Source organism: Glycine soja, chromosome 8 (assembly GCF_004193775.1).
Source record: "Glycine soja cultivar W05 chromosome 8, ASM419377v2, whole genome shotgun sequence".
Taxonomy (NCBI): domain Eukaryota; kingdom Viridiplantae; phylum Streptophyta; class Magnoliopsida; order Fabales; family Fabaceae; genus Glycine; species Glycine soja.
The window spans coordinates 8215645-8226965 of NC_041009.1; the positions used below are offsets into that span (position 1 = coordinate 8215645).

At 34.1% G+C, this 11321-nt stretch overlaps 1 protein-coding gene across 1 annotated transcript; it reads right to left on the reverse strand.

Annotated features, from left to right (window-relative positions):
• Positions 1-1758: 1758 nt before the first annotated feature.
• LOC114421630 (MACPF domain-containing protein At4g24290-like) lies at positions 1759-7221 on the reverse strand. The gene is made up of 7 exons (XM_028387670.1): positions 6483-7221; positions 6112-6350; positions 5516-5717; positions 5366-5443; positions 5100-5283; positions 4327-4493; positions 1759-2723 (listed from the first exon to the last, which is right to left on the reverse strand). Exons 1-7 carry the CDS (start codon positions 6735-6737, stop codon positions 2022-2024), a joined length of 1827 nt encoding a protein of 608 aa, XP_028243471.1. The 5' UTR covers positions 6738-7221; the 3' UTR covers positions 1759-2021.
• Positions 7222-11321: the final 4100 nt, after the last annotated feature.

The window sequence follows — 11321 nt, forward strand, 5'->3', positions numbered from 1 at the left end:
GCCCTCCTATTACAGAAATGTTTAGTGTGAAGCCGTGCATGCAGCATGCCTATTTAAAGGCATGTTTGGATGCCCTCCAAACTTGACTTGAAAATGTCAAACAGGGATTTCTTTTGAAAAAAAAATGTTTAGTTGTAGTTAAAAAATTAATGTTCTTTAAAACATGTTTGATTAGGAGTAAAAAAATACAGCTTTTCGGGGAGAATTTTATATTAATGTAGACTTTATATTTAGATGAAACATTCAAACATGTATTACCTAACTTTAAACATAATTTTAACTAAAATTAATTTAAAATAATCAAGACCATTCAAAATCGAGTTTGAAAAAAAGAAACTCATCCTAATAATTACCGATGTGTTGTACCTTCTACAGTTCCATCTGTTCCATTTTTTTCTATCTGCTAAGTGTGAACAGACCACTTTTTTATTTATTCCGTCTCCACTTGTTTCTCTCTCTTTCTGGTAGATCACAATTTGGTCAATGGTTATTATGGTACAAGTAGCCATTTTTAGGGGAAAAATCTTTAAAATAATAAAAAGCAATGGCTTTGACCATTTTGTTGTCAATTGAGTCCTGCAATTGGTAAAGTTCTTCAAACAAAGAGGACGGTGTTTCCGTTGTTAACTTTTTCGGCTCATTTTCTGTACACTAGTCTTGTTCATCACTAAAGTTTAGACCCAACGCAATTAGTGGACCATCCCATCAAGATTCCTTTCTTTCCAAGTAAAGTTGCATAACTACTACTATAATTGCAGTTGCTTCTTATCAATACAGGTAATATCAGAGATAAGAATAGATTTTACGCAACTACTGGTGTCACAATCTTCCATAACACTGCACAATTCTCTACCCAAATTTAACTACAGAACGGAAATAACCTATAATGGTCAATTAGGGGCATGTAAAGTCAAGTACAATTATATATAATTGTGCAGGTAGCATCCCTTATATTCCTACCTTGTACTGTTTATTTTTCACTTCTTTTTTTCGGTAAACTCACTTTTTTTTCTTGAAAAATAACAATTAAGAAGAGTCTCCAATCAAGGTTATATTTCAGGCAAGCATATAATTGATATGGTCACCTTTTCCATCTTTCCACTGTATCATCATTTACCTTTGCCTCTTTCTTTTCCTTAAAATGATTGGTAATGCATTGATTTTCAGGTAGCAAATATCAAGTTAAAGATATACAGAATCTGTCCTAAACTCCTAACCCTACAGATACAGTATTCCTGTACACAAAGAAAGTTGGTTTGAAAATATTTTATGGTTTAAACACGAGTCAGATAGAACAAGTCAGTTATCTGTGTCTTTTGATCTAGTGTAACCACGCAGCCAATACATGCAAACCTGTCCCAATTGACTAAACGTAAAAACACCCATATTAAATTACTGCTCAAGGCATGCAATATGATGTTTAGTTCCCTATCATCTTAAGTTATAAGACTAACACAGACTATACACATAGGAAGTGTATTAATAGACGAGAGCACGAGAGACTAATTTTAACCAGACACAGTCTATACACATAGGAAGTGCATATTTAAAGAGACTATTTTAGGATTCAAACTCACGATCAACTGATCACCAAGACACTACTTTTCTATTGCGTCAGGGCTTGCCATCGCCAATATTAAATTATATAAAAGTATAACAGAATTATATATTTGCAAAAGATATGCTCCCTACACACACACTAGTGTCAGGGCTTGCTATAAAAGATTTGCTGATGCCATTTATATATTTGCAAATATATGGTTTAATTTGCGTTTTGCCATTTTCCCCATAATTCACTATGAAGATTCAAAAACTCAACATTTAAATGAATCCACTATCCAGAATTAACAGAATAGTCAAATTTTAATTTTCTATTGCCCGATTTCAACAGCCACTCATTTTGTAATTGTACTGTACACAGCCTGTAGAAAGAATATATACAAGTGTCTATAGTTTCAAAACCATTTTAAGCAACACATGGCAACCAATATACCCTGAATAGAGTGAACAGTTGCCTGGAATCACCAATAATCTAACAATGCAAACTTCACTTGTAATCCAATCTTACCACCATCAGTCACAAGCTTAGCAGCTGTTACCAACCAATGGCCAGGAGCATCATGTGGGCCTCGCACGACCTCAGCTGTCTCCACGTATTTAAGTAGTTTACCGGCGCGAACTGGCACAGGAGGACCATCTGGATAAACTCCAGAGTTAAGTGCAGTTGGAGCCTGTTTTGGAGGACCGGTGGTGCCATGCTGAGTGAACGAAAATGTTGTGCTCAAATTTGTGAGAAAAGATTTTCTTGAAGCCTCTGGTGCAGCAGTCCACTCTGACTTCCGGATACTGCAATTGGGTATATGAGTAAAGAGAAGCCGTAGATGAAGCACATTCCTTGGCCAGCTCCCTTTGCTAAGGAGTTGTGCACCTGTTACAATATAAACACCTCCAGAATTAATCAACCAGTTAGGGTCATGCTTAACAACTGCTGTGCACACATTTGAGAATCTCTTCCATCTGATACGTTCCAGAAATTGTTCACTGGATTCATTATCATCAGATCCTCGCCACATCGATGGTGTACTCGAGGTTGAGGTTCCTGACGAGAGGATCATTTTATTTGGGAGGCTTGAAAGATGATTTATATGTAAAGCAAGTCTGTCACATTTCCTGCCCTCCAAGTACAAGCGCATGCCAACCACAGGTTTCTGTTCACTTACCACCTGATATTTTGTACAAAATACCATAATTAACAAGAGAATATTGTGCGAACTATAAGAATAAAGGATCAATAATTCAAGATAGTTGAGAGGAGAAAATAAAATGAGTGAAAATACCTACAAAGTTATGCAGCACATAGTATGAAAAAAACAGAGAGTAACTCATAGGTGGCCAGGAGCTCACATAAGGTCACACGAGCTCACCGCTCACATTTTATGACATGTTGGAATTGAGTGTATTTCTGAGTCCTCTCCAAAAGAATCACATCCCAAAATTATTAAAGGTGAGCAGAAGCTTACACAAGGTCCAGAAGCTGGTGATCCACTAGAAGCATTGTTACATGTGTTTTCTCCTTAACTAAACAAAATGAGAGAAAAATTTGAAATTTTGTTTCTTAAAGCCAATTTTTCTCTCTTTTTTCTCTTCATTTCCTCTTTTAACCAAACAAAGAAAATGCATAGTTAACTATGTTTTCTCCTTAGCCTAACATACACTAAAAAATGAACTCTCGTCTTAATCTTTGTCCAATTACCCTTCCCTATAGTTTCATAATATTGCTCGTAAGCTTAATCCCTCTATAGCTGGGGCAATTCTTTCTATTCCCCCTTGTTCAATTACCCTCACGTATGGTTTCATAGTATGACTCACAAGCTTAATCCCTCTTTAGTTAGCTAGTAACATCTCCCTTGTTCTTATATATAATCATACTTTTCCTCTGTAGATGTAGCATCTTCTTAGACCTCATTATCTTGTTAAACAACTTTGTGAACCAGGTTATAATACTTTTCTCCCCAAAACATTTGGAAACTTCTATAGTTATAGATATAAATGCAACCAAACTATTCATGTGCCTTCCCTAATAGCTTAAGCTTTGAGAATAGTCAGTTGACTCAGTTCATAACAGGGAAATTTTTGGTCCAACTACTTTACCATTGTCCATCCTCTCTAATGTTTCTTTTACCCTAAACTACAGCTTACTACCAAAAATAAATAAATAAATAAATAAAACTGTAAGTATAGCATAACCGCAGACAAAATGCTATAGATAGTTAAATCCAACACTGGACATGTGAAAATCACCTAGGGGCTTAAAACTTCGTAGTGTTATCAAGAGTTGCTTTCATATTTCTCATGACAATTTGTTAGAAAATATGTAAGATATATTTAGATTATCTTAGAATATCTTTATTGATATGTTCTACAGTTCTAGTGTTATTAGTTGCAGGCTTGGGCTAATACTAGTAGGATTACTAGTACCTGACCTAATTAGATATAACAATGTTTCTCACAACCAGTCTCTTTCAGTCTGAAAACATCCCACACCTTGTTCCACCCCTGAATCTTGGGAAGGTGTACAAGAAAACTCAAGTGTAGCAAACTGACAGGTAAAGTAACTGACTAAAGAATTAGGCAGGATGGAAATAAAAGCTGATTAAAGAACCCAAATTTTATACCCCAGCTAAATTTGTAACATAACAGAAGTAACGGGAAAATACTGACACTAATTAAGCAAAAACTTTCTCAAGGAAAATATTAAACTCAAATGTAAGAGTAAGTCTAACACATACAATACTTGCTCAAACACAAGAGTTTGGTTAACAGTACCTGTGTAGAGATTATATGAAGCTTTGGACCCATGAAACTAAATTGCAGGGAAGGGGAAGCAGTCTTTCTACGCTGATGCCTGAGAGGCAGCTCGCAAAACATAGGTGCCCATTGCCTTGGAATTTGAAACTCCAAAAAGTATTGTAAATCTCCAGGAGAAGGCTTATCTGCAGAGAGTAAGTGAATCAATGGAGTGTTGTGCACCTCAACAGTAAAGAAATTAAACAGTGGCTGTTCAAGTAGTGATGGCTTGGAAACTTCATGTAAAGAAAAGCAAAGCATACAAGAACAATCTAAGAGCCAAAAGCCAAAAACATATTGGTTTTTTTGGGGGGGAAATTCAGTTGACACCCTTCAACTTCACACTATATACGGCTTATGCCTTAAAGTTCAAAAGACATACAAGATGGTCCCCAGATTTCCTAACACATGTGAAATGTTCCATGATTAACACATGGCATCTTTGGTCAGGATTTTATGGTTGCATGACAGGCATATGACATCTTCGTTAAATTTTGGATTGATGCATAGATGCCCATCAAAAGGAGCATTATATGCACACATTGGGAAGCCAATTGACTATGTTGCTTGTTTATGTTTAAGGACTAAACTGTGGACATAAAGTTGAAGGGTGTAAATTGAACTCTTCAACATCCCTAGTTTTTATTTCGGAGCTTATCTTCATCATGGTGAAAATATATAAATAGTAACAGACAAAAAATGGACTAGGATAAATGTAGAAGATTATCATTGTTTAATCAGATTAATCGTACAGCGTAGATACAGATTGATTGCATGACTAAGATATCCACTTCCAGGAATTCCTGTCAGAAGTGAGGAAATAGGAACAAACTTGAAGAGGATTGCTTCAGGGTTAGACGGCACTGTCTGAAGCCAATTTGAGTGGCTGTGCTTGAACATATCTCCTCCTCTTTTTGAGCAAATAATAGTGAGGCCCTGTTCCAAGATAAAGCAATATATTCACAACCTAGAAAAATTATTTATTTCAAATGAAAATTATTTCCCTTTCAGGGCTTACATCCTTGCTTGATGTTTCTGAAATACTAGTGAACTGCATCGTGTTTGATTGCATCACACGGTTAAAGACCTCAGGGACCTACATCAATAGAGGGATTGCGTCAGCAGAAAAGTAACAAATACCTTAAAGTTACAAAAGATAGCAATATACCTTTTGTTTGCCATCCGCTGTCTTCCTCTGTAGTAAAGAAGGGCTTCTCACATCTGAGAATAAAAAATCTCCAAGATCCTCCAAATGTCTTCTGAGATCACCAGGAGGAATCTTTGAAGAATGTTTTTGTTTGACACAGATTAAATCTTGACCTCCTACAGCCATACCCACTATTATGTGTGTACCATATGTCTGGATGAACCTGCCTAACAAAATTGATTAGCATCATATACTTATCAACCCAAAATTATGCACCATTCAAACTATCAAAATCAGTTACTGCATCAAACAGTTTCACCCATAAAACATTCAAACATGAAAACATCAACTAAAACAGGCGCTAAAAGATAATTCAAGTCTCATGCGAAGGTAAGAAGATATTAAATCCTTTAATCAACCAGTTGATGGCTACCAATTTTGCAGGGATGATCAAAACGATGAGAGCACAAAAAGCCAGCAACAAATTGAATTTATCAAAATTCAACCTCATTGGAAGTTATAGAAAGCGAAAAGAAGCTATTTTAACATCAAGAAAACAAAGATACCATAATCTGTGAATCTAGCACCAAAGACTGTTGTATCAGCTTAGTGTTTACCTAGACAACGAAGCCGGATCCCACCGAGCCGGAACAGACTTCTTTACCTCCTCTTGCAGTATGAGTGGAGAAGCAGTGAGGTGCAAATAGTAGAGTGAAATGAAATACCCATCAAAAGCAAGGTACTTGGTGTCAGCAGCATCACGAAACCAATCCCCACTCAAATCAAAGAGCGCATTAAAATAGCCAGAAGGAACTTTCCCTTGCACTGCTGATTTCTGATTAAGCAACTCAGACATCTGCAACAATGATTAAAACACAGACTTTACTAAAAACGCACCAAAACAACACAGATCTTCAATTTAAAAAACGAAATCCTCCAAACTAATCTACAGTAACAGATAAAGAAGAAGGATGAGGAAAAAAGGGACCTGATTGAATTCAAGTACATCAGACTTGAAGCGTATTCTATCCCCTTTATCACAACGAATATTCTCAGAAACCCCTTTAATGGTAACTCCTCCAGTTCCAGGAATCAAAATATCCCTCTTGTTCTGTTCATCAAGCACCACCAACCTCTCTTCACGAATTCCCTTTGCGAACCTCAACCGAAAATCGCTGGCCAAATCGAACCCTTTTCCCAAACACTCCAATGCCACCATCTCAACACCCTTTTCTGCCGCCATCTCCACAACGCAAAATCAGTTCAGGGATTCAAAAAAAAAAAAAAAAACCAGAGAGAGAGAAAGTGAAAAAGGTGTTGGCTTTGGTTAAGGTTACGACGGTGCCAACCAACAAACCAACCCCAATTGAAATGGGTTAGCTAAGCCATGTGGGGTGTGGGCCAAAACAGAAAAGGTGTTGGCTTTGGTGTTTTTGCTGAAATGGGTATGGTATTGTTAGATGTGGATTGCAGGTTCGGGGAAGAAGATGGGATCAGTAAACGTTACGCAGCTTTTAATGAGGGAAGAGAAGATAAAAAAAAAAGAGTAACTTGGTTAAGTTTGGTTTGGAAGAGGAGAGAGGAAATAGCTAATACTAATAGCTATAGCTGCTATGTAATGCAGGTGTAACGGGTTGAATGTAACTGTTGGAGTTTGACTGTGTCAGTGGTATTATTGTGAAAATGGCAAATATTTTTGTACAATTGTGAAAATGGCAATGGGATGGGGAAAGAATAATATTCATCTGTGTTTTAAAAGAATGGGTAATCGCTCTGTCAACTGAAGATTATGATGCGTTTTTTTTTTGCCGTTACTTTAGTCTCTTCTCTCTCATCGGACTTTACCTACTACTATTTCATTCATTTCATGATTTCATCAGTTGCTCTCCGATAACAACAAGATTCAACGGAAGGGAAAAGGGACCCGTCTCCCATTTTTCTAGCTCTTCGTCCTGTCTGGTCAAGGACAACGGGACACACATTTGAAAAATGGAACTTTTTTTTTTTCTGTGCCAACCCGGAAAATGAGTCTTATACAAATCTATATCATGTTCCCAACGCAACAGTAACGTAAATATTTGAAGTGAAACTATACTCTTAAATCAAATGTACTAGTAACTGTTACAAAATTTAATTCATATATATATATATATATATGCATAATAATAATTTCTCTCATGCATAAGTTTTATTCTTAATTATTTTTTTTCATAAATTACTTTATGTTTCACTATATATTTTAGAAAAAAATGATATTAAAAAAGTTAAATTCTAAAATAAAATAAGACTTGCTAAATAAAAAGATTAGGGAGTGGTTACATTCAAGTTTCATTATGCAAGTATGACAAGCAATTCTTTACTATACAACTCTTTTTTAGCTTCCTGTTTACTCTCTTCAATCAATGGCTGTCGTTGGTGTTTGTGAGAGACTGTTCATACATCATTTTCACTTGTAAATAAGAATGTCCAAATGAAGAAAGACGTGTTTCTTTCTGAAGAAAGCATTGACCAAGGAAAACGGAACGAGGAGCTGGTATATATATATATATATATATATATATATATATATATATATATATACTGAGTGCTGACAAGGTAAGTTTTTGTCTACTGATATTACACATCCACAAAGAATATTATCTGTGATTGTGGGTTAAGATGGGTTTTAAAACTTGTTCATTATGAACTTGTTATTTATATAAGTAATTATTTTTTTGCATACAAATTTCATCTTGATATGAGTTAGAGATGCGCTTCTCCAATTGCATCACCTCCTTGTTTTGTTGCTACATCAAACCTCGAAACTTCAAGCCTGAACCTGAACATTATGAGTGTGTGTTTGGTTTGCAATTACAAACCTTCAAACTTCCGTTCAACTAAAAAGCAACGAATTCCTATTTTTGTGCTTTGAAAAGTTAAAACATTCATTTGCTTTGATGCAAACGGGTTCGATCTCAAACACACCCTATATTGTCAAGACAAGATATTGAATATACCCTATAACAAATTACGCTTAATAATCAATAGTCAAGAGGTTGAAAACTAGTTCTATCCTCTTTTGGTAGGTTTGATCTGTTAGCTTTTTCTAAAGAATATATAACATTGGAATTGGGTTGAGACTTTTTGAAAAATTTGAACTTGTTAAAAATTCCTTCGGCTAGATTAGTGAGATAAGACCGATTATGAACATCTCATAAAAAGAATATTGGAAAAATTAATTACAGCTTGCAACTTTAATGGAATCTAACCAACCACATATGACTAACATCACTACACTTGGTGTGTTTCACTTTCAGTCTTGTAATGGTTGTTTTCCCACTAGTCAAATTCATAAAATTCAGATGGCTACGTAAAGGGGTTTGTCGCAGCAAGAGTTGACGAATGATGAACATGCTTCAAATGGAGTTATATATATATATATATATATATATATATATATGGTCTTGCACGAGGTATGAGGTTGTCGGTGTTAAAGCACAGCACGTGCTTGAAGGAGACAGAGGGCATCAACAGCATGCATACACGTGCTGGTCGTCGTCGCACAACTTCACCGATCGAGTCTAGACCTCGAATGATTTAAAATTTGCAAGGCCACACCAAATAGAATAATAAATATTCTATAAATTCACAGAACCACCATCAACAACCTCATCACACGTCTTGTTGCTTGTTCTGTTCTTCCTATAATTTGGGAGCGAAGTGGACTTTGCCAACAAAGGTCTAAGAACTGTAATTAAATTAACAAAAAATTTATAAATAGATATTTTAAGTGGCTATCCGTATGTTTGGGAGGAACACAAGAATAAGATAAAGAAAAATAAAAACATAGGGAAATGGAATAAATAAAAAAACATTTACCATATATAATACACATGTCAAATTATTAGTTGTATTATTTCTATAGACCACATATCGGGACTTTTATTAAAAAGATGTAATTTTTTTAAATTTTTCCGGGACAATTTTAAATTATTACCGAAGATGGATTAAGTTGTAATAGGTGGTGTTACAATGTCTACCATAGAAATTGTAACATCTATCTATTACACTTATTATCTTTTTACTTTTTTTTTTAACTAAAATCGTAATAAAATTTATGACTTTTATTTAATTTTTTTTATTTATAATTTTAAAATTGTATATATTTTTTTAATCTTATGACTTTCAAGTTGTTTTTTACCTTTAAATTTTTTTATTTTAGAAATTTTCATTTATTTTTTTCTTTTGTTTTGAATTCAATTTTTTTTCAACAATTATAAATAATTTTATTTATTTAATTATTTGAATATTATTTTATTTTTGGATATTACTTTTTAATATATTTTGTATCTTTAAAATTTAGATAATTTTTTAATAATGTTATTTAATTTCATTTGTTTTGTAAATGAAATAAAAACTAACATGATGTTATTTAATATATTTTTTAATATTTGTTTTATTTTAAATACTTAAATTTAAAAAACTAAATTTTTAAAACAAATATTAAAATATTTTGTTAAAAACATTAGTTTATACTTTATAAAATAATATTACTTATTTTATATAAAAAATGTACTATTAACAACATCTAATAATTTAATAATAAAAGTAGTTGTTAAATTAAAAGTAACATAATACATTAATATAAAATAAATATTACAAATTAAAGAGAAAGAAGTGAATAGGTAATTTAGTCCCTGAGATTGTACCCATTTTGCATATTAGTCCCTAACTTAATATTAAATTCAAAATAGTCCCTATCTTCGCATAAGTGTTGCAAAATAGTCATTCCGTTAAATTTTAAAGTAACGCCGTTAGTGAAGTCAATTTTAGTGCCACGTGGACTATCCAACGTGGCACTAAAGGATGACGTGGCATGACACGTGGACGTGCCTCTTAAAATATGACACGTCATTTGATGATAACAAAACGAGTAAATAGGCAATTTAATCCCTGACTTTGTACCCCTATTGCATATTAGTACCTACCTTAATGAAAAATTCAAAATAGTCTCTATCTTTTGCATAAGTATTGCAAAATAGTCATTCCGTTAAATTTTAAAGTAACATTGTTAGTGAGGTAATTTTAGTGTCACGTCATTTGATGATGATAGAATGAATGACTTCTTCAAATTTGATGGTTCTGAATCAATTGAGGCATATATACGAAAAAGACCCACACACACTTGCACAAATAAAAAGAACCAAAAATCCACAACAACAACCTTATCTTTGTAACCGTCAACACCAATGAGCGAGGTATGCATAACCATTCTCTTTTCCTCTTTTTTTTCTTCAATTACCATTAATGTATCATTCCGGGTTTTATTTTTTTTGTGTGTGTTTTGAATAGGAAGAGAAAAAACCAGAGGAAAACAAAGTGGAGGAGAAAAAAACAGAGGAAGAAGAAAAGAAAGAAGAAGAGAAAAAATTAGAGGAATCAAAAGATGACAAGGAATCCAAGGAGGAATCTGTGTCGCCAGAAATCATGCAAGGCACAATCTTTGCAATGCATGGACACTTTAAGCATGATTTCTGACATTTTTTAAGTTTTGGACTATTTTGCAACACTTATGCAAAAGATAAGGACTATTTTGAATTTTTCATTAAGTTAGGGACTAATATGCAACAGGGGTATAAAGTCAGGGACTAAATTGCTTATTTACTTGTTTTGTTATCATCAAATGACGTGACATCTTTTAGGAGGCACATCCACGTGTCATGCCATGTCATCCTTTTGTGCCACGTTGGATAGTCCACGTGGCACTAAAATTGACCTTACTAACGGCGTTACTTTAAAATTTAACGGAAGGACTATTTTGTAACACTCATGCAAAGATATGGACTAT

Coding starts and splice junctions, on each gene's coding strand:
- LOC114421630 (XM_028387670.1), bottom strand. CDS start 6,737: ATGGCGGCAGAAAAGGGTGTTGAGATGGTGGCATTGGAGTGTTTGGGA. Junction 6,351..6,482: donor ATGTACTTGAATTCAATCAG/GTCCCTTTTTTC, acceptor TCATTGTTGCAG/ATGTCTGAGTTGCTTAATCA. Junction 2,724..4,326: donor TTCATATAATCTCTACACAG/GTACTGTTAACC, acceptor ACAAAATATCAG/GTGGTAAGTGAACAGAAACC.